At 44.2% G+C, this 24,878-nt stretch overlaps 1 protein-coding gene across 1 annotated transcript in view; it reads right to left on the bottom strand.

Annotated features, from left to right (window-relative positions):
- The window catches only part of LOC123077449 (uncharacterized), a 121,063-nt gene extending 96,475 nt beyond the window's left edge, over window positions 1–24,588 (bottom strand). The window contains exon 1 of the mRNA XM_044499732.1: window positions 24,400–24,588. Coding sequence (XP_044355667.1) covers window positions 24,400–24,588 — 189 coding nt within the window. The remainder of the gene's footprint in view (window positions 1–24,399) is intronic.
- Between the last annotated feature and the right edge of the window lie 290 nt (window positions 24,589–24,878).

Raw genomic sequence — 24,878 nt, 5'->3', positions numbered from 1 at the left:
CTCTTTTTGTGGTGTGTTTGTCGAGATCCGATGAATTGTGGGTTTATGATCAAGTTTATCTATGAGAAATATTTGAATCTCCTCTGAATTCTTTTATGTATGATTGAGTTATCTTTGCAAGTCTCTTCGAATTATCAGTTTGGTTTGGCCTACTAGATTGATCTTTCTTGCCATGGGAGAAGTTCTTAGCTTTGGGTTCAATCTTGCGGTGTCCTTACCCAGTGAAAGAAAGGGTTGCAAGGCACGTATTGTATTGTTGCCATCGAGGATAAAAAGATGGGGTTTATATCATATTGCATGAGTTTATCCCTCTACATCATGTCATCTTGCTTAATGCGTTACTCTGTTCTTTATGGACTTAATACTCTAGATGCACGCAGGAGTCGGTCGATGTGTGGAGTAATAGTAATAGATGCAGGCAGGAGTCGGTCTACTTGTTGCGGACGTGATGCCTATATACATGATCATGCCTAGATAATCTCATAATTATTCGCTTTTCTATCAATTGCTCGACAGTAATTTGTTCACCCACCGTAATACTTATGCTATCTTGAGAGAAGCCTCTAGTGAAACCTATGTCCCCTGGGTCTAGCTTTTATCATATTTGCTTTCAATCTACTTTTATTTGCATCTTTACTTTTTGCATCTATATTATAAAATACCAAAAATATATTTATCTTATCATACTATCTCTATCAGATCTCACTTTCGCAAGTGGCCGTGAAGGGATTGGCAACCCCTTTATTGCGTTGGTTGCGAGTTCTTTGTTTGTTTGTGTAGGTGTGTGGGACTTTTGAGGAGCCTCCTACTGGATTGATACCTTGGTTCTCAAAAAATGATGGAAATACTTACGCTACTATTGCTGCATCACCCTTTCCTCTTCAAGGAAAACCAACACAAGCTCAAGACGTATTCCGAGCTGACGTCCTTAAACAGCCTCCACGTCAGAAAATACCATGCTGTTCTAAAAGACTCTCAAAATAATATAAGTGAAGCATGAGAGATCAACAATTTCTTCAAAATAAGCCACCGCCGTGCTCTAAAAGATATAAGTGAAGCACTAGAGCAAAAACTATCTAGCTCAAAAGATATAAGTGAAGCACATAGAGTGTTCTAATAAATTCTAGTCAAGTGGGCTTCCCCCCAAAAGGTGTGTACAGAAAGGATGATTGTGGAAAACTAAAAAACAAAGACTATTATCAGACAAGACGCTCCAAGCAAAACACATATCATGTGGCTAATAAAAATATAGCTCCAAGTAAAGTTACCGATAGACGAAGACGAAAGAGGGGATGCCTTCTAGGGCATCCCCAAGCTTAGTATTTTGGTTATCCTTGAATATCTTGGGGTTTTATGGTCATCCCCAAGCTTAGGCTCTTGCCACTCCTCATTCCATAATCCATCAAATCTTTACCCAAAACTTGAAAACTTCACAACACAAAACTCAACAGGAAATCTCATAAGCTCCGTTAGTGCAAGAAAGAAAAATCACCACATAAGGTACTGTAATGAACTCATTATTTATTTATATTGGTGTTAAACCTACTGTATTCCAACTTCTCTATGGTTCGTACCCGTACATACTAGCCATAGATGCATCAAAATAAGCAAACAACACACGAAAAACAGAATCTGTCAAAAACAGAACAGTCTGTAGCAATCTGTAACTCTCGAATACTTCTGGAACTCTAACAATCCTACCGAAATAGGAAGTCCTGGGTAATTTGTCTATTGATCTATATCAAAAATAATCAACGCAAAATCACGTTTCTGTGAATTACTAAAATTATTTTCGTGCGTGCAAAGTTTCTGTTTTTCAGCAGAATCAAATTAACTATCACCATAGGTTATCCTATAGGTTCTACTTGGCACAAATACTAATTAAAACATAAAAACACATCTAAACAGAAGGTAGATGAAAATTTTATTACTAAACAAAAGCAAAAACAAAAAACAAAGATAAAATTGGGTTGCCTCCCAACTAGCGCTATCATTTAACGCCCCTAGCTAGGCATAAAAGCGAGGATAGATCTAAGTGGTGCCGTTTATCTTTTTAATGGGGTTATGCTCGGATCTGGGAGGCTCCTTGCGTTTCCCCTCATGCTAGGAGATCTTTTGATCTAAAGCATCCAACCACTTATTGCAAAGTGTAATCAAATTATTCATGCGATTGATATTCCCACCAATATTTTTAAGAGGTTCAACAAATTTTTGCAATTCACATAATTTTTCTAGAATTTGGGTTCCTTCTTGAGTAAGGGGTGATCCCTTTTGTAGGGGAAGTACTCCTACTATCCCCTCTATAATTTCATAAGCGAAACTAGGATCAATTTCAATAAAACTCCCTTTGGCTGCAAAATCAAGGAGTTGTCTATGGGATAAGGTTAACCCAACATAAAAATTGCAAAGTAAAATCTTGAAATCTCCTTCTACAGTGCAACTATGATAAGATTCTAACATTCTAAACCAAGCATATTTTAAATTTTCTCCCTGTCTTTCCTTGAAGTGAAGAACTTCAAAGTCAGGAGACGAAGGGATAAAGACCAAGCTAGCCATGATGATGAGCACACAAAAGGTAAGCAAATGAGAGAGGAGATTGGGAAAGAGAGGGCGAATAAAACTGCAAGGATGAAGTGTGGGAGAGGAAAACGAGAGGAAAATGGCAAATAATGTAAGTGCGAGAGAGATGAGTTTGTGATGGGTACTTGGTATGTCTTGACTTGAGCGAAGACCTCCCCGGCACTAGCGCCAAAAATCCTTCTTGCTATGTCTTGAGCTTGCGTTGGTTTTCCTTGAAGAGGAAAGGGTGATGCAGCAATAGTAGCGTAAGTATTTCCCTCAGTTTTTGAGAACCAAGGTATCAATCCAGTAGGAGGCTCCTCAAAAATCCCACGCACCTACACATACAAACAAGAACTCGCAACCAACGCAATAAAGGGGTTGTAAATCCCTGCAAGGCCACTTGCGAAAGTGAGATCTGATAGAGATAATATGATAAGATAAATATATTTTTGGTATTTTATAATATAGGTTGGAAAAGTAAAGATGCAAATAAAAGTAGACTGAAAGCTTATATGATAAAAGATAGACCCGGGGGCCATAGGTTTCACTAGTGGCTTCTCTCAAGATAGCATAAGTATTACGGTGGGTAAACAAATTACTGTCGAGCAATTGATAGAAAAGCGAATAACTATGAGATTATCTAGGCATGATCATGAACATAGGCATCACGTCTGTGATAAGTAGACCAACTCCTGCCTGCATCTACTACTATTACTCCACACATCGACCGCTATCCAGCATGCATCAGAGTATTAAGTTCATAAGAACGGAGTAACGCATTAAGCAAGATGACATGATGTAGAGGGATAAACTCAAGCAATATGATATAAACCCCATCTTTTTATCCTCGATGGCAACAATACAATATGTTCCTTGCTACCCCTACTGTCACTGGGAAAGGACACTGCAAGATTGAACCCAAAGCTAAGCACTTCTCCCATGACAAGAAAGATCAATCTAGTAGGCCAAACTAAACCGATAATTCGAAGAGACTTGCAAAGATAGCAAATCATGCATATAAGAATTTAGAGAAGAACCAAATAATATTCATAGATAATCTTGTTCATAAATCCACAATTCATTGGATCTCGGCAAACACACCGCAAAAGAATATTACATCGAATAGATCTCCAAGAACATCGAGGAGAACTTTGTATTGAGAATCAAAGACAGAGAAGAAGTCATCTAGCTAAACTAATCACGCTTCATCAGAGAGGAAATGGTGTTGATGTAGAAGCCCTCCGTGATCGAATCCCCCTCCGGCAGATCATCGGAAAAGGCCCCAAGATGGGATCTCATGGGTACAGAAGGTTGCGGCGGTGGAAAAGTTGTGACGTGGCTCCCGTGATGTTTTTAGGGTATAAGAGTATATATAGGTGAATGAACTAGGTCGGTGGTGCTACAAGGGGCCCACGAGGGTGGGGGCACGCCTACCCCCCTGGGCGCGCCCTCCTGCCTCGTGGATGCCTCGTTGCATCTCTGACTTCAACTCTAAGTCTTCTGGTTTGCTTTTGGTCCAAGAAAGATCATCGCAAAGGTTTCTTTCCGTTTGGACTCCGTTTGGTATTTCTTTTCTGCAAAACGCTAAAATAGGGAAAAAACAGAAACTGGCACTGGGCCTCCGGTTAATAGGTTAGTCCCAAAAATAATATAAAAGAGCATATTAAAGCCCATTAAACATCCAATCAAAAATTATAGATACGTTGGAGACGTATCAAGCATCCCCAAGCTTAATTCCTGCTCGTCCTTGAGTAGGTAAATGATAAAAACAAAAAATTTGATGTGGAATGCTACCTAACATATTTATCAATGCAATTTTATTTATTGTGGCATGAATGTTCAGATCCGAAAGATTCAAGACAAAAGATTAATATTGACATAAAAATAATAATACTTCAAGCGTACTAACAAAACAATCATGTCTTCTCAAAATAACATGGCCAAATAAAGCCATCCCTACAAAATCATATAGTCTGGTTATGCTCTATCTTCATCACACAAAGTATTTAATCATGCACAATCCCGATGGCAAGCCAAGCAATTGTTTCATACTTTTGATGTTCTGAAACTTTTTCAATCTTCACGCAATACATGAGCATGAGCCATGGACATAGCACTATAGGTGGAATAGAATGGTGGTTGTGGAGAAGACAAAAAGGAGAAGATAGTATCACATCAACTAGGCGTATCAACGGGATATGGAGATGCTCATTAATAGATATCAATGTGAGTGAGTAGGGATTTCCATACAACGGATGCACTAGAGCTATAAGTGTATGAAAGTTCAACAAAAGAAACTAAGTGGGTGTGCATCCAACTTGCTTGCTCACGAAGACCTAGGGCACTCTGAGGAAGCCCATCATTGGAATATACAAGTCAAGTTCTATAATGAACAATTCCCACTAGTATATGAAAGTGACAACATAGGAGACTCTCTATCATGAAGATCATGGTGCTACTTTGAAGCACAAGTCTGGAAAAAGGATAGTAGCATTGCCACTTCTCTCTTTTCTCTCATTTTTTTATTTGGGCCTTTCTCTTTTTTTATGGCCTCTTTTTTCTCTTTTTTTCGTCCGAAGTCTCATCCTGACTTGTGGGGGAATCATAGTCTCCATCATCCTTTCCTCACTGGGACAATGCTCCTAATAATGAAGATCATCACACTTTTATTTACTTACAACTCAAGAATTACAACTCAATACTTAGAACAAAATATGACTCTATGTGAATGCCTCCGGCGGTGTACCGGGATGTGCAATGATTCAAGAGTGACATGTATGAAAATTTATGAATGGTGGCTTTGCCACAAATACGATGTCAACTAGATGATCATGTGAGGCAATATGACAATGATGGAGCGTGTCATAATAAATGGAACGGTGGAAAGTTGCATGGCAATATATCTTGGAATGGCTATGGAAATGCCATAATATGTAGGTATGGTGGCTGTTTTGAGGAAGGTATATGGTGGGTGTATGGTACCGGCGAAAGTTGTGCGGTACTAAAGAGGCTAGCAATGGTGGAAGGGTGAGAGTGCGTATAATCCATGGACTCAACATTAGTCATAAATAACTCACATACTTATTGCAAAAATCTATTAGTTATCGAAACGAAGTACTACGCGCATGCTCCTAGGAGGATAGATTGGTAGGAAAAGACCATCACTCGTCCCCGACCGCCACTCATAAGGAAGACAATCAATAAATAAATCATGCTCCAACTTCATCACATAACGGTTCACCATACGTGCATGCTACGGGAATCACAAACTTTAACACAAGTATCTCTCAAATTCACAACTACTCTACTAGCATGATTCTAATATCACCATCTTCATATCTCAAAACAATCATAAAGAATCAAACTTCTCATAGTATTCAACGCACTTTATATGAAAGTTTTTATTATACCCATCTTGGATGCCCATCATATTAGGACTAATTTTATAACCAAAGCAAATTACTATGTTGTTCTAAGAGACTCTGAAAATAATATAAGTGAAGCATGAGAGATCAATAATTTCTATAAAATGAAACCACCGCCATACTCTAAAAAGATATAAGTGAAGCACTAGAGCAATATTGTCTAGCTCAAAAGATTTAAGTGAAGCACATAGAGTATTCTAATAAATTCCAATTCATGCGTGTCTCTCCCAAAAGGTGTGTACAGAAAGGATGGTTGTGGTAAACTAAAAAACAAAGACTCAAATCATACAAGACGCTCCAAGCAAACACATATCATGTGGTGAATAAAAATATAGCCTCAAGTAAAGTTACCGATAGACGAAGACAAAAGAGGGGATGCCTTCCGGGGCATCCCCAAGCTTAGGCTTTTGGTTGTCCTTGAATTTTACCTTGGGGTGCCTTGGGCACCCACAAGCTTAGGCTCTTGCCACTCCTTATTCCAAAATCCATCAATCTTTACCCAAAACTTGAAAACTTCACAACACAAAACATCAACAGAAAATCTCATGAGCTCCGTTAGTATAAGAAAATAAACCACCAGTTTAAGGTACTGTAATGAACTCATTCTTTATTTATATTGGTGTTAAACCTACTGTATTCCAACTTATCTATGTTTCATACCCCCCGATAGTACTCATAGATTCATCAAAATAAGCAAACAACACACGAAAAATAGAATCTGTTAAAAAAAGAACAGTCTGTAGCAATCTGTAACTTTCGAATACTTCTGTAACTCCAAAAATTCCGAAATAAATTGGTGGACGTGAGGAATTTTTCTATTAATCTTCTTCAAAAAGAACGAACCTAAAGTCACTCTTCTATAAAAAATTACAACTATTCTTGTGAATGCAAAAGTTTCTATTTTTTATAGCAAGATCGCATAGACTTCACCCAAGTCTTCCCAAAGGTTCTACTTGGCACAAACACTAACTAAAACATAAAACCACATCTGAACATAAGATAGATGAATTATTTATTACTAAATAGGAGCAAAAAGTAAAGAACAAAAATAAAATTGGGTTGCCTCCCAACAAGCGCTATTGTTTAATGCCCCTAGCTAGCCATAAAAACAAGAATAGATCTAGGTATTGCCATCTTTGGTATGCAACCCATAAGTGGCTCTCATAATAGATTCATAAGGAAATTTAATTTTCTTCCTAGGAAAGTGTTCCATGCCCTTCCTTAATGGAAATTGGAATCTAATATTTCCTTCTTTCATATCAATAATTGCACCAATCGTTCTAAGGAAAAGTCTACCAAGAATAATAGGACATGTAGGATTGCAATCTATATCAAGAACAATGAAATCTACGGGCACATAATTCCTATTTGCAACAATAAGAACATTGTTAATTCTTCCCATAGGTTTCTTAACAGTGGAATCCGCAAGATGCAAATTTAAAGAACAATCATCAAATTCACGGAAACCTAGCACATCACACAAAGTTTTTGGAATCGTGGAAACACTAGCACCGAAATCACACAAAGCATAGCATTTGTAATATTTAATCTTAATCTTAATAGTAGGTTCCCACTCATCATAAAGTTTTCTAGGGATTGAAACTTCTAGTTCAAGCTTTTTGCCATAAGATTGCGTCAAAGCATCAACATATGTTTAGTAAAAGCCTTATTTTGATTATAAGCATGAGGAGAATTTAAAACGGATTGCAACAAGGACATACAATCTATTAAAGAACAATTATCATAATTAAATCCCTTGAAATCCAAAATAGTGGGTTCATTGCTATTTAAAGTCTTGACCTCTTCAATCCCACTTTTATCAATTTTTGCATCTAGATCTAGAAACTATGAATCATTGGGACGCCTTTTAACTAAAGTTGACTCGTCTCCAGTCCCATCTTTATCAAGATTAATATTGGAAAACAGATATTTAATAGGAGTCACATCAATCACTTTTAGATCTTCATCATTATTATCATGAAAACTAGAAGAACACGCTTTCACAAACCAATCTTTTTAGCACGCATCCTAGCGGTTCTTTCTTTGCACTCATCAATGGAAATTCTCATGGATTTGAGAGACTCACTGATATCATGCTTAGGTGGAATAGATCTAAGTTGCAAAGAATCAACATCAAGAGAAATTCTATCCACGTTCCTAGCCAACTCATCAATCTTAAGCAATTTTTCTTCAATCAAAGCATTGAAATTCTTTTGCAAACTCATAAATTCTTTAACACTATTCTCAAAATCAGAGGGCATCTTATTAAAATTTCCATAAGAGTTGTTGTACGAATTACCATAATTATTAGAGGAATTACTAGGAAAAGGCCTAGGAATAAAATTGCATCTATACGCGTTGTTACCAAAATTGTTCCTACCAACAAAATTCACATCCATAGATTCATTATTAGTCTCAATCAAAGTGGACAAAAGCATATCATTAGGATCAGAATAAACACTTTTATTAGCAAACAATTTCATAAGTTCATCTATCTTTCCACTCAAAACATTAATCTCTTCAATCGCATGAACTTTTTTACTAGTGGATCTTTCGGTGTGCCATTGAGAATAATTAACCATAATGTTATCTAGGAGCTTAGTAGCTTCTCCTAAAGTGATTTCCATAAAAGTGCCTCCCGTGGCCGAATCTAAAAGATTTCTAGAAGCAAAATTCAATCCGACATATTTTTTTGAATAATCATACATAAATACAAACCATGTCTAGGGCAGTTACGTATCATTAATTTCATCCTCTCCCAAGCTTGTGCAACATGCTCATGATCAAGTTGCTTAAAATTCATAATATTGTTCCTAAGGGAGATGACATTAGCTGGAGGAAAATACTTAGAGATAAAAGCATCTTTGCACTTATTCCATGAATCAATACTATTTTTAGGCAAAGATGAGAACCAAGTTTTAGCACGATCTCTAAGCGAAAAAGGAAATAGCTTCAATTTAACAATATCGTTATCCACATCTTTCTTTTTTTGCATATCACACAAATCAACGAAGTTGTTTAGATGGGTTGTGGCATCTACACTAGGAAGGCCAGAAAATTTATCTTTCATAACAAGATTCAACAAGGCGGTATTAATTTCACAAGATTCAGCATCAGTAGTAGGAACAATCGGAGTGCTAATAAAATCATTGTTGTTGGTATTGGAAAAGTCACACAATTTAGTATTATCTTGAGCCATCGTGACAAGCAATCAATCCAACACACAAGCACACAAGAAGCAAGCGAAAAGAGACAAACAGAAGAGGGGCGAAGAAAAAGGCAAAGGTTTTCGAAGATCATTTTAGAAGTGGGGGAGAGGAAAATGAGAGGCGAATGGCAAATATTGTAATGCAAGGGAGAAGAGTTTATGATGGGTACTTGGTATGGTTTGACTTGGCATAGATCTCCCCGGCAACAGCGCCAGAAATCCTTCTTGCTACCTCTTGAGCTTGCGTTGGTTTTCCCTTGAAGAGGAAAGGGTGATGCAGCAAAGTAGCGTAAGTATTTCCCTCAGTTTTGGAACCAAGGTATCAATCCAGTAGGAGACGACGCACAAGTCATCGAGTACCTGCACAAACAATCAAGAACTTGCAACCAACGCGATAAAGGGGTTGTCAATCCCTTCACGGTCACTCGCAAAAGTGAAATCTGATAGAAATAATAAAGTAAATACTATTGGTATTTTTGTTGTATAGATTGGAAAGTAGAGATTGTAAAATAGTAAACGAGATTCAATAATATGGAAAAGAGACTTTAATATAATGGAAAAGAGACTCGAGGGCCATAGGTTTCACTAGTGGCTTCTCTCGAGATAGCATGTATTATGGTGGGTGAACAAATTATTGTCGAGCAATTGATAAAAAAACGCATAATTATGATGACATCTAAGGCAATGATCATGAACATAGGCATCACGTCCATGTCAAGTAGACCGACTCCTGCCTGCATCTACTACTATTACTCCACACATTGACCGCTATCCAGCATGCATCTAGAGTATTAAGTTCATAAGAACAGAGTAACGCATTAAGCAAGATGACATGATGTAGAGGGATAAACTCAAGCAATATGATATAAACCCCATCTTTTTATCCTCGATGGCAACAATACAATATGTTCCTTGCTGCCCCTACTGTCACTAGGAAAGGACACCGCAAGATTGTACCCAAAGTTAAGCACTTCTCCCATGACAAGAAAGATCAATCTAGTAGGCCAAACTAAACCGATAATTCGAAGAGACTTGCGAAGATATCAAATCATGCATATAAGAATTCAAAGAAGAACCAAATAATATTCATAGATTATCTTGTTCATAAATCCACAATTCAATGGATCTCGGCAAACACACGGCAAAAGAATATTACATCGAATAGATCTCCAAGAACATCAAGGAGAACTTTGTATTGAGAATCAAAGAGAGAGAAGAAGCCATCTAGCTAATAACTATGGACCCAAAGGTTTGTGGTAAACTACTCACGCTTCATCGGAGAGGCAATGGTGTTGATGTAGAAGCCCTCCGTGATCGAATCCCCCTCCGGCAGATCACCGGAAAAGGCCCCAAGATGGGATCTCATGGGTACAGAAGGTTGCGGTGGTGGAAAAGTGGTTTTGTGGCTCCCCTAATGTTTTTAGGGTATAAGAGTATATATAGGCGGAAGAACTAGGTCGGTGGAGCTACAAGGGGCCCATGAGGGTGGGGGCACGCCTATCCTCCCCCCCCCCCCTCCGGGCGCACCCTCCTACCTCGTTGCGTCTCTGACTTCAACTCCAAGTCTTCTGGTTTGCTTTCGGTCCAAGAAAGATCATCGCAAAGGTTTCATTCCGTTTGCACTCCGTTTGGTATTCCTTTTCTGCAAAACTCTAAAATAGGCAAAAAAAATTAGAAACTGACATTGGGCCTCCGGTTAATAGGTTAGTTTCAAAAATAATATAAAAGAGCATATTAAAGCCCATTAAACATCCAAAACAGATAATATAATAGCATGGAACAATCAAAAATTATAGATACGTCGTATCATTCATCAAATGACAACACATGTCTATGGTTTGGAAACATAACCATTTTTGATTAACGAGCTAGTCTAGTAGAGGCATACTAGGGACACTATGTTTTGTCTATGTATTCACACATGTACTAAGTTTCCGGTTAATACAATTCTAGCATGAATAATAAACATTTATCATGATATAAGGAAATATAAATAACAACTTTATTATTGCCTCTAGGGGCATATTTCCTTCAAAAAGAGATTACAAATAATCAAACAAAAACTCCCATTAGAGTCATAACCTTTACATTTCCGCTTGGGAATCGCCACTAGCGTGCTTAGCATGGAAGGTATTGATTACTTATGGTCGTGAAGTGAATAAGAAGGGTGCATGTCTCAAAATATCATTTACCTCTGTTTTAAAACTTGAGCTCTGGCACCTCTGCAAATCACTGCTTCCCTCTGTGAAGGGACTATCTATTTACTTTTACGTCGTGTCATCACCTTCTCAAATAAGCGCCAGAACCTGAGAGCACTTCTGTCATGCTGATGCATTGTGTATAGCTAATGTTGGGTGCATCATGACTGGATCTTTTCTATCATGAATTACAATGTTTAGTCGCTGCTTGAACTTTGGGGGTGCTCTGTATTTATGTTTTGCGGTCTCAGAAAGGGCAAGTGAGATACCACTATTGTCATATTATATCATGGTTGTTTTGACAACGTGTTGCTATTTGAGATATCTTATTATTGCTCTCTAGTTGTTTATGTCATTGATATGAGTTAGTATAACTTTTAAGAGTTATTGTCGACATGCTTAGTTATAATCCTTGCTGAAAAACTGGGTGTTGTTTAAGCTTATTTATGAAACAAGAGGAAAAGAGTTCGTAAAAGTTTTTCTTTTTCACTTTTAGTTTATCAACTGAATTGCTTGAGGACAAGCAAAGGTTTAAGATTGGGGGAGTTGATACATCTCCAATGTATCTACTTTTCCTAGCGCTTTTCCTCTTGTTTTGGGCTCTAATTTGCATGATTTGAATGAAATTAACCCCAGACTCACGCTGTTTTCAGCAGAACTACCATGGTGTTATTTTTTGTTCAGAAATAAAAATTCTTGGAATGGAATGAAACTTTGTGAGGATTTTTTATATCAAATAAGAGAATTTTTGGAGCCAAGAAGTACCTGAGGGGGGCACCTGGGTGGGCACAATCCACCAGGGCACGCCAGCCCCCCCAGGCGCGCCCTGGTGGGTGCTGCCCACCTGGTGGCCACGCTGACCCTCAAACCGTCGCCATAAAATCCCATATTTCCAGAAAAAATCAAGGAGAAAGAATTATCGTGTTTCACGAGACGGAGACGCTGCCAAGCCCTGTTCTTCCTCGGGAGGCCAGATCTGGAGTCCGTTTGGGGCTCCGGAGAGGGGGATCTTCGATCTTCGTCATCACCAACACATCTCCATCGCTAAATTCCATGATGCTCCCCATCAGGCGTGAGTAATTCCTTCGTAGGCTCGTTGTTCGGTGAGGAATTGGATGAGATTCATCATGTAATCGAGTTAATTTTGTTAGGGCTTGATCCCTAGTATCCACTATGTTCTGAGATTGATGTTGCTATGACTTTGCCATGCTTCATGCTTGTCACTTTGGGCCCGGGTGCCATGATTTCAGATCTGAACCGTTTATGTTATCACCATTATATCCATGCTCTAGATCCGATCTTGCAAGTTATAGTCACCTACCATGTGTTATGATCTAGCAACACCGGAGTGACAATAGTCAGGATCACTCCCGGTGATGACCGTAGTTTGAGGAGTTCATGTATTCACCGTGTGCTAATGCTTTGTTCCGGTTCTCTATTAAAAACAGGCATTAATATCCCTTAGTTTCCAATAGGGCCCCACTGCCACGGGATGGTAGGACAAAAGATGTGATGCAAGTTCTTTCCATAAGCACGTATGACCATTTACGGAATACATGCCTACCTTATATTTATGAAATGGAGCTAGTGCCATATCGCCCTAGGTTATAACTGTCTCATGATGAATATCATCCAACGAGTCACCGATCTAATGCCTACAAATTTATCTTATATTGTCCTTGCTAAGTTACTACTATTGCTACTGCTATCGTTACTGCTACAATATCACCGCCATCATTGTTACTATTATTGTTACTACTGCTGCTATCATCGAAACTATCATACTACTATGCTACTAATCACTTTGTTGTAGATAATTAATCTCCAGGTGTGGTTGAATTGACAACTCAGCTGCTAATACCTTAAAATATTCTTTGGCTCCCCTTGTGTTGAATATATAAATTTGGGTTGAATACTCTACCCACGAAAACTGTTGCGATCCCCTATACTTGTGGGTTATCAGTTACAAGCAAGTCTCTTTACTCGTTCCGTAATATATTATCGTGCAACTAACTTATTACTCACTTTGCTTGCAAGGCTTCTTATGATGTGTATTACCGAGAGGGCCCAGAGATCCTCTCCGATACTCGGAGTGAAAAATCCTAATATCGGTCTATGCCAACCCAACAAACACCTTCAAAGATACCTGTCGGTGTCAAAACCGGCAGATCTCGGGTAGGGGGTCTCGAACTGTGCGTCTAGGCGGATGGTAACAGGAGACAAGGGACACGATGTTTTACCCAGGTTCGGGCCCTCTTGATGGAGGTAAAACCCTACGTCCTGCTTGATTGATATTGATATTGTGGATGTTTACAAGAGTGGATCTACCACGAGATCAAGGAGGCTAAACCCTAGAAGCTAGCCTATGGTATGATTGTAATGGTTGTTGTTGTTGTGTCCTACGGACTAGAGCCATCCGGTTTATATAGACACCGGAGAGGGCTAGGGTTACACAGAGTCGGTTACAATGGTAGGAGATCTACATATCCGTATCGCCAAGCTTGCCTTCCACGCCAAGGAAAGTCCCATCCGGACACGGGGCGAAGTCTTCAATCTTGTATCTTCATAGTCTTGGAGTCCGGCCGATGATGATAGTCCGGCCGATGATGGTAGTCCGTCTATCCGGACACCCCCTAATCCGGGACTCCCTCAGTAGCCCCCGAACCAGGCTTCAATGATGATAAGTCCAGCATGTGTGTAGTCTTCGGCGTTGCAAGGCGGGTTCTCCTTCAAGTTCTATGTACCTGCCGAACAGTGTCCGGCTTCCTCATCAATGTTGCGCGTCTTGGCTTCCACGCCCAATAATGGCCTTCTTCCACGCGCCGCGCGAATGTGAAAAGCCAGGGTGTCTTTTATGTTTTACCCCCTAGTTGTGCGAATAATCTGCCTATAAGGGAGGCAAGAATCCAGATCCAAATCACCATCTTCCTCCCGCAAATACTCATCGGAGCGCTTTCGACCAAGAATCCATTCCATCATGGACCGTCAATGCAGCTCCTCTTCTCGCACTCCCAGCCCTTTGCCAGGAGATTGGAGGAGATGCTCTGTTCCACACAGCGAGCTGGTGAAGCTCCAAGCGGGGGGATATCTCCCTCCGGCCTTCATGGTTCCGGTTCGAGCCGGGCTGGCCACCTACAAAGGTGGGAAGCAAGCGGAGGTTACCCCAAATCCCAACAAAAGGGAGCGGGTATGCTTCGTCCCCTATCTGATAAGGGGGCTCGGATTTCCTGTACATCCATTCCTCCGCGGGCTCCTGGAGTTCTACGGACTCCAGCTTCATCACCTCACGCCCGCCTCAATCCTGCATATTGCGGGTTACGTAGCTCTTTGCGAGCTATTCCTGGGCGTCGAGCCCCATTTCGTGTTGTGGAAGAGGTTGTTCTGCCTTGTACCCCGTTCTCACGAGGGGTCCATATATCAAGTGGGCGGCGCCGAAATATGGCGCATTGCCGGGACCGGATATCCATCCGGAACCCCTAAGAAGGCGTCCGAAGACTGGCCTTCGGAATGGTTTTATATAGAAGACGCTCCGCTGCCGGACCTTGTTCGGATCGGCCTCCCGGAGTTCAGCAATGCTCCTCTGAAGAAACGCCTTAGTTGGCGTCCGCGGAGCCCCCAACTGGAGGATGACAAGAGCGTCCATTATTTGATGGGCCGAATAAGGTTACTGGCCCATGCCGGGTTGACCATGATTGGAGTCATGGCGACATGCATTATGCGGGGGGGTGCAGCCACTACAATACAGGGGCCACCCCATGTGGGATTTCAACGGGGAGGACGATGCCACCCGTCATGGCCGCAAAGGGCCGGATTCGGTCGAAGATCTGGTGACGATCATGTCCGGCCTGTATAAGGGGGAGAAGGAGGATTTCCTTCGGACGAACCCGTTAAATGGGTTCTCCATGAATAATCCCCGGCCTTGGGTAAGCGAACACTCTACGTGCCCGACCCATGCTTTTTGAAACTTAAGTTTCTTATATTGTATTCTTCTTTCGACGCAGGAGCTGCGCCGGATCGTGGAGGACATGCTAAGTCCAGCTCCACAACCCGAGGATCTAGAGAGGTCCCGGGATCCGGCCTCCGAAGAGGATCCGGACATAATGGTGGAGCTAATCAACGGGGTGTTCCACCAGCTCAGCATGGACAATGCTTTAGTCGCCATCACGACCGACTATCCCGGACTATATCCGGCTTCCCAGGTGATTGCGACCGAAGTCCTGACACCGTCATTCCTTCCTTGCTTACTTCTGACCACCGTATACGATGGTGCTGAGCAGGAGGCGCCCCTAGGGTGAGAAGCCGAGCCCGCGGTGGCTGGCCAACAAGGGCCAGTCCGGACCAGTAGGCGGAAGAGGAGCGCGGCGCGGACTGAAACATCGCCGCAAAGGTGTAGCTCACAATTCATTATTTAGAGCAACATTCCTAGGAAGTGTTTGAGTGCTCATGACTTTTGTAGGGAATAAGGCGTCCGCCGGACTGCGGGCGTGGAGGTTGCCAATCCAACCTCTACCAGCCAGGCTCCAGCACCTGGTCTGGAGGGGGAGGCGAGCGCGAGGCGCGAGCCGGACGTTCCTCCGACGGAGGATGCCGATAGACTGTCCGCCACCAAGTCTGAGGTGGAGAGTGCCCTGAATCACAGGCGCCGCCGGACAGTATTTCGTGACGCGTGCTTCTCCCCCGAGGCGTTGAATGCCTTTAACACGGGGGCCGCGCACCTTCGTGCTGCTCAAGATGGTTTTACCAGAGCCACGGAGCAGTATGTAAAAGACATACGGGTAAGAGAATTTTATAGTTATATATGCTAGTAGCCCCCGAGACTTAAAATAGTTATATTAACTGATTTAAGGATCATATGAAACGTAGGATCTTACCGAGAAGAATACCCAACTGTCTCAGGAGCTGCAAGAGTGCAAGGCCCAACTTGAGGCCGCACTCTCCGGTGCAGGAGGAAACGTAGGGACCTCTCCTGGTAACGCATTATTTTAGAAAGATAAGTAGCGTTTGGCCTTTGCGCAAGTCTAAAAAATGACATTGCAGGTGCTGCCGGACAAGATCCGGACAGGCAAGAACTTCTGCGCCAACTAAAGGCCGGCGAGAGGGTGCTGCATAAGGTGCAGCATGAAAGGAACAAGCTCCAGGATGCCCATGCCCAGCTAGGAGAAGAGCTGAAAGGTGTTTGGGCCGAGCTGTCGGGCTCCGTTAAGGAGAATCAGCGGCTTCGTCGCGGCATCTATAGTAAGTGCTTGAGCGAACTCCTTTGAAAAGAATAGTTTGGCGAGGAAGTCAATTTGACAGAACATGTCTGCAGGTATGCTCACAGGTCGCCCTGCGGAGGAGATGCCCATATCAATGGGTGATCAACTTCCCGAATTGTTGCAACTGATCGAACGAGTTCGGCAGGCAATGAGTGGCATCATCCAGGCTTTATGGCCAGCCTTCTCCTTGCCCGAGGGCCTTGGGGAGCTTGCGGAGAAGCTGTAGGGAGTGCGGCAGCGCTTCCATTTATGGAAGATTTCGGCCTGCCGCCAAGGTGCCAGGGAGGCCTGGGCCATGGTGAAGACGCGGTACAAGAAGGCGGATCCCAACCACATGGCCGAAGTCGGACCTGTGGGGCCCGATGGGAAGGAGATCCCTGTGAGTTTAGTATACGGCCAAGTAGAGTTGGCCGCTAAATTTTCCCAACAGGACTGTAAATTAGACAACCTGTTAGATGGGATTGAGGAAGAATACAATCAGTCGATTTGACAATGTATTATAAAATGACATATAAAATGCCTTCTAGCCGGATTGTAGATCGTTTGTCTTTGCCGACCTTTTCGCTTCGACCTCGGGACCCTAGAGTCCGGAGTGTGTCCGAATACCTTCTCGGTTATGAAACAACCGGGGTATGCATGGAGACCAGGCGTAGGGGTCATTAGTGCTTTATCAGACAAGTGCCCAACTAGTTATGTTATATTACATGGGTAGTAAGAAACATCTTCCAGGGAGAATAGTTCCGTTAAGGGTTCCTTTCCTCTGGGGGTGGCATGCCCTAAAGTGCATGTCCGGACTGCGAAAAAAGCAGAAAAACATCTGGGGGCAGATAAATAAGTGGATAAAAAATCATCTTTTAAGTCACCGACCGAATATTCCCTTAAGAACGCTAGCTTTCGGCTTCACCCAGTCTGAGGTACACATCCGGCTGACCCGGCAGTAACAATCGCAGAGGTGCTCCCTTTACCTCCTAGCCGAACAATCGGGAACGTAGGGGTAAGCACAGGAGCCAGGCAACCCAGCTTGGCCAAAACTTAAGTCATATCGATGCATATAATGGTGAATAAAAGGTACATGTGGAGGCTTGACACATGTGCTGGGCATGAAGCCCTTATAATTAAGCTTCTGGTAAAGAAGCCCCCAAGTATAATGAGTGCGGATAGCACATCAATTGCGCGCGAACGTTGCGCAAGTAGGCCCTTTAAGGCTTGGATGAATAGGGTTGAGAAGAAAAGGATAAACAAAAGGCAGCTGAAGTAAAAAAAATTGGACGGGGGGAAAGGGACGAACTCTTAGTCCGGTGCTAGGCATAGAATCTTCGGAGGCGGGCTGCGTTCCATGGGTTCGGCTCGAGTCGGTTATCCGATGCATTTCGTAGACGGTACGCTCCGCCGGTCAGGACTTGATCGATGATGAAGGGGCCTTCCCATTTGGGCTTGAGCTTGTCCTTTTTCTTGTCCGGCAGGCGTAGAACTAGTTCGCCAACGTTGTAAGTCTTGGCCCGTACTTCTCTCCTTTGGTATCTTCGAGCCTGCTGCTGATAGAATGTGGAACGAGCCTTGGCGACGTCGCATTCTTCCTCCAATGCGTCCAAGCTATCCTGCCGATCCAACTCAGCTTCTCTTTCTTCGTACATGCGCACTCGAGGTGAGCCATGAATTATGTCGCAGGGCAAAACTGCTTCTGCGCCGTATACCATAAAAATGGTGTGAATCCGGTAGTATGGTTAGGCGTTGTCCGCAGCCCCCAGAGTACGGAGTCGAGCTCCTCTACCCAGTGCGTGTCAGATTTCGTAAGGGACCGCACTAGTCTGGGTTTGATGCCTCTCATTATTAGACCATTTGCTCGTTCCACTTGACCGTTGGTTTGAGGATGATAGACTGAAGCGTAATCGAGCTTGATGCCCATATTTTTGCACCATGATTTAACCTCATCGGTCGTGAAGTTCGTGCCGTTATCGGTGATGATGCTGTGGGGGACACCATAACGGTGTACTAACCTGGATATAAAGTCTATCACTGGTCCGGACTCTGCCGTTTTAACTGGCTTGGCCACTATCCATTTGGTGAATTTATCCACCATGACCAATAGGTACCTTTGCTTGTGGGTTCCCCCTTTAAGTGGTCCAACCATGTCAAGCCCCCAGACCGCGAACGGCCAGGTAATGGATATAGTTTTGAGGGCGGTGGGTGGCATATGGCTCTGATTAGCAAAGAGCTGACAACTGACGCATCTTTGGACTAAGTCCTGAGCATCTGCTCGGGCCGTCGGCCAATAAAATCCTGTACGGAATGCCTTTCCTACAAGGGCCCGAGCTGCGGCGTGGTGTCCGCCTAGTCCGGCGTGAATTTCAGCCAGGAGGTTTCGCCCTTCCTCTTCGGAGATACACCTTTGAAGGACTCCGGTTGTGCTTTTCTTATAAAGTTCTCCCTCATAGACCTTGTAGGTTTAGATCGCCGGACAATGCAGCGGGCCTCATTTTGGTCTTCGGGAAGCTCCTGCCTAAGCAAGTAGGCGAGGATTGGTTCTGTCCACGGGGCAATTACTGCCATTATGTCATGGGCTGAAGGTGTTATGTCATCGGCTGAATCGCCGGTTGGTGCGGCTTGTTCCGGTTTGTTATTTCCGGACTCCTCTTCCCATAGTACGGATGGCTTGAAGAGCCGCTCTAGGAAGATATTAGGAGGGACAGCGTCGCGTTTTGTGCCGATGCGTGCTAGTACGTCGGCTGCTTGGTTATTATCCTGGGCTACGTGATGGAATTCAAGTCCTTCAAACCGGGCTGACATTTTTAGGACAGCATTGCAATATGCTGCCATTTTCGGATCTTTGGCGTCAAAGTCTCCGTTTATTTGGGATATTGCGAGGTTTGAATCCCCACGCACCTCTAGGCATTGAATGCCCATGGAGATTGCCATCCGGAGACCATGTAAAAGGGTCTCGTATTCGGCTGCGTTGTTGGAGTCCGTGTACATTATCTGAAGTACGTATTGGACTGTGTCCCCGGTCGGGGACGTCAATACGACGCCAGCCCCCAATCCGGCTAACATTTTAGAGCCGTCGAAGTGCATAATCCAATTGAAGTATGCGTCATACTCTTTAGGGAGTTTGGCTTCGGTCCATTCAGCGACAAAGTCAGCCAAAACTTGTGACTTTATAGCTCGTCGAGGTTTGTAAGTTATATCAAATGGTAAGAGCTCAATGGCCCATTTTGCAATCCTGCCCGTCGCATCGCGGTTGTTTATAATGTCGTTAAGTGGTACTTCAGAGGCCACTGTTATCGAACACTCTTGAAAGTAGTGTCGGAGCTTCCGGGATGCCATGAACACCACGTATGCTATCTTCTGATAGTGCGGGTAACGGGATTTGCAGGGGGCTAACACAGTGGATATGTAGTATACTGGTTTTTGAAGAGGGAATTTATGCCCTTCTGTCTCTCGTTCGACGACGAGTACCGCGCTTATAACTTGATGTGTTCCTGCGATGTATAACAACATCGGTTCGCCCAGGTTGGGCGCAGCCAGGACCGGATTTGTTGCCAATATGGCCTTTATTTCTTCGAGTCCGGCGGTGGCAGCATCCGTCCACTCAAAGTGTTCGGTGCGCCTAAGGAGGCGATAGAGAGGCAATGCCTTTTCTCCTAGACAGGAGATAAAGTGGCTTAGAGCCGCCATGCATCCAGTCAATTTTTGTATTTGCTTGAGGTCTTTTGGGATATCTAGCTGTGACAGAGCTCGGATCTTGGCTGGGTTTGCTTCAATTCCTCTACCGGATACGATGAAGCCCAGCAGCTTTCTAGCTGGTACGCCGAAAACGCATTTTTCCAGATTCAGCTGGATGTCATATGCTGTGAGGTTGTCGAATGTGAGCCTCAAATCGTCTACTAGAGTTTCGACGTGTTTAGTTTTGACGACTACGTCGTCTACGTATGCCTCTACTATTTTGCCGATCTGGGTAGCCAGACATGTCTGAATCATGCGCTGATATGTTGCGCCGGTGTTTTTAAGTCCGAAAGGCATCGTGTTGAAGCAGAATGGTCCATATGGAGTAATCAATGCCGTTGCGGCTTGATCCGCTTCTGCCATCTTGATTTGATGATAGCCGAAGTATGCGTCCAGGAAGCACAATGAATCGTGCCCTGTAGTGGCATCGATGATTTGGTCGATGCGGGGGAGGGGGAAGGGATCCTTTGGGCAGGCTTTATTTAGGTCTTTGAAATCGACGCATAGGCGCCAGGATTTGTCCTTCTTTGGTACCATTACCAGGTTTGCTAGCCAATCTGGATGTTTGATGTCTCCGATGAATTCGGCTTCCAATAGTTTGGCTAGCTCTTCTCCCATTGCCTGTCTTTTGGGTTCGAAAAATCGTCGAAGAGCCTGTTTGACTGGCTTGAATCCTTTTAGGATGTTTAGGCTATGTTCTGCCAATCTGCGTGGGATTCCGGGCATATCCGAGGGGTGCCAGGCAAAAATGTCCCAATTTTCCCGAAGGAATTCTCACAGTGCGGCGTCTACATCAGGGTTCAATTATGCCCCGATGGAGGCCGTCTTTGTCGGGTCCGTTGGGTGGACCTGGAATTTTACTATTTCATCTGCTGGTTTAAAGGAGGTGGACTTGGATCTCTTATCGAGTATCACATCGTCCCTATTCACCGTAGAGCGCAGCGCGGTGAGTTCCTCTGCCGCTAGGGCTTCGGATAGTGCCTCTAAGGCTAATGCGTCTGTCTTGTTTTCGGGGCGGAGTGCTATGTCCGGATCACTAACGAGAGTGATTATTCCGCCAGGCCCAGGCATTTTGAGCTTCATGTACCCGTAATGGGGTACGGCTTGAAAAATTGTGAATGCCTCTCGTCCTAATATAGCGTGATATCCGCTGTTGAACGGGGCCACTTGGAACGTGACTTCTTCGGATCTGTAATTGTCCGGCGAGCCGAATACCACATCGAGTGTGATTTTTCCTGTGCAGTGCGCCTCCCGGCTAGGGATTATTCCTCTAAAGGTTGTGCTGCTTCGCTCAATGCGGCTCCAGTCTATTTCCATTTTTTGAAGGGTTTCCTCGTAGATGAGGTTTAATCCGCTGCCGCCATCCATGAGGACTTTTGTAAGTCGAAAGCCGTCCACTATTGGACTAAGTACCAGTGCGGCTGGAGCTCGGGCTGTTCGGAATTTAGGTTCGTCGCTGGCGTTGAAGGTGATGGCTGTGTCACTCCATGGATTAGTTGTTGCTACTTGGTAGACTTCGGCAAGGCTGCGGATTGTTCGTTTCAGCATATTGTTTGATGCGAAAGTCTCGAAGACTGTTGATACCGTACCGGTATTGTTGGAGTGGTTTTCCGGGGCTAGAAGCTCCTCTCCACTTTTGGCCACCTGCCGTAATATCCAACATGCTCGAAGGCTATGTGTTGGGACGGCACCTTCTGTACTGTGAATTTTACAGGGTCCGCTAAGCCATCCCTCCAGTACGGTTCCGTGCCCTCTATGGGGTATTTGCTTTTTGATTTTTGTATCTGGTGACTGAGTGTAATGCACCCTTTTGTTGCAGACTAGGGTTGTATTCGGGGCCGGATTATCCCAAAACTTATTTTCGGTTGTCCAGAAACTCTCCATCCCACAGTACTTTCGTACTATGGACGCCAGGTCGGCGAAGCGTGTAATTTCACGACGGCTGACGGCGTTCAAGATTCCCTCGTCCATGCAATTATTGCAAAAAATTGAGATTGCGTTTTCCTCTCGGTAGTCCTTTATCCTGTCCATAACCAGGAGGAATCTGGCCCAGTAGTGATGTACTGTCTCAGCGGGCTCTTGCCGAATTAGAGATAGATCGCATATGTCTGGGCGGGTGGGTGGAATTAAGTCCAGAACCCTACCCATCTCAAGTCTCGAGGGCCGAGAAGTTTCCAAATTTGGAAGCTTGGATTGCTGGACGTTGTCCAACGAGTCTGGTCCGATGCCTGACTTTAAGTTCAGTGCTTGATCGAAGTCCGTCCCTCCGCGGGAATCCGGCATGGGGGGTTCGGGAGCCCGGACATGACTAGTTTTCAATACAGGAGAAGAGTCGCCGCATTGTTCCTCTACCACTGCAACGTGGTGGGTGACCTGGGGAGAGTTAATCTCTCTCAGATCGGTTTTAAGCCCAATCTGATTGTAGTCTGTAGCGACTCCCAAGGCGGCGATGCGATCCAAGAGCTCGTTTATGGACGAGAGCTCTATTGGATCCAGCCGCTCGGCGAATTCTGAGCTGACGTGAAGATTGCTTTTAACGACTTGAGAGGTCATTGTCGAAGCGGTGGCCGGACAGGCGGTCATAAGAAAACCACCTAGCCGGATAGTTTGGCCGGCGGCCTAGGCTCCTTTGGCGAAAATACCGTCCTTGAAGACGGGAAGAGGCATCCTTCCTATCGGTGACGGCACAGAGGAACTCTCAATGAAAGCACCAATGTCGGTGTCAAAACCGGCGGATCTCGGGTAGGGGATCCCGAACTGTGCGTCTAGGCGGATGGTAACAGGAGACAAGGGACACGATGTTTTACCCAGGTTCGGGCCCTCTTGATGGAGGTAAAACCCTATGTCCTGCTTGATTGATATTGATATTGTGGATGTTTACAAGAGTGGATCTACCACGAGATCAAGGAGGCTAAACCCTAGAAGCTAGCCTATGGTATGATTGTAATGGTTGTTGTTGTTGTGTCCTACGAACTAGAGCCATCCGGTTTATATAGACACCGGAGAGGGCTAGGGTTACACAGAGTCGGTTACAATGGTAGGAGATCTACATATCCGTATCGCCAAGATTGCCTTCCACGCCAAGGAAAGTCCCATCCGGACACGGGGCGAAGTCTTCAATCTTGTATCTTCATAGTCTTGGAGTCCGGTCGGTGATGATAGTCCGGCCGATGATGGTAGTCCGGCTATCCGGACACCCCCTAATCCGGGACTCCCTCAATACCTGTAGATCTTCTTTATAATCACCCAGTTACATTGTAACACTTGATAGAACACCAGGCATTCCTCCGGTATCCGGGAGTTGCATAATCTCATAGTCGAAGGAATATGTATTTGACATGAAGAAAGCAATAGCAATAAAACTGAACGATCAATATGTTATGCTATCGGATGGGTCTTCTCCATCACATCATTCTCCTAATGATGTGAACCCGTTTATCAAATGACAACACATGTCTATGGTTAGGAAACTTAACCATCTTTGATCAACGAGCTAGTCTAGTAGAGGCTTACTAGGGACACAGTGTTTTGTCTATGTATCCACACATGTATCAAGTTTCCGGTTAATACAATTCTAGCATGAATAATAAACATTTATCATGATATAAGGAAATATAAAATAACAACATTATTATTGCCTCTAGGGCATATTTCCTTCAGTTTTTTGCTATATACTAAAGCCTCGAGTGTAGACTCGGGACTGAGCGTGAGCAATGTTGTCAGGGCAGGAGACGTCCGCGGTAAGGGCATCTCCAACGGCAACCCACAAATTTCCTCCCGCATCCGTCTGCGAACAGGGGGGCAGTCCACGGACACAAACGCGAAAGGCAGCCATCTAACCATAGCCGCATACATTTTCACAATAACTCAAACCAACCGGATGAAATTCGATCAAGCCGGACGAATTTTGATATAAACACGGCGGATTTCATTGAAGTGGGATAATTTGTATATAAAACTGGACGATATTTTGTCTAGTGCACTAAAAACCTAAAACTAAAACCATAAACTATCATATACTTCACGGTGACCTCGTATGGCATGTCAGGCTGGCCGGCGGCTCTTCCCCCGTCATCGTTGCCCGATCCGACGTCAGAGTCATCATCGTTGGGCTTGGGGCGGCGGAAGGTGGCGGCACCGCGGCAGGGCTTCCTAGTGGCCGCCTGGCTCTCGCGGATGATCCTCTTCGCCTCCTCTTGCGCCTTGGGCAGTGAGGCCATAGCCTCCGAGGACGTGGGCTAGGGAAGAGGGCAGCGGTCGTTGGAGGCGTCGTCACTAGTGGCGGCGGCAATCTCAGCGAGGGACCATTCGTCGCCGTACCTGGCCATCTCCCCATTGAGGCGGCGGAGACGGTGCTTAGCTGTCTCTGACGTCATCACGAAAGGGTCCAGGGCCCAGGCGTACGCGAGGTTCGGGTATGCCGCGATTTGTGGCGGCGGGACGTCCGAGTTCGCGATTTGGGATCGGCGCACACCGTTGTGCCTATCCAGTGATACTGCTCTGGTCGGCG

Source organism: Triticum aestivum, chromosome 1B, assembly GCF_018294505.1.
Source record: "Triticum aestivum cultivar Chinese Spring chromosome 1B, IWGSC CS RefSeq v2.1, whole genome shotgun sequence".
NCBI lineage: Eukaryota > Viridiplantae > Streptophyta > Magnoliopsida > Poales > Poaceae > Triticum > Triticum aestivum.
This window is presented reverse-complemented; position numbering and strand designations above follow the sequence as displayed.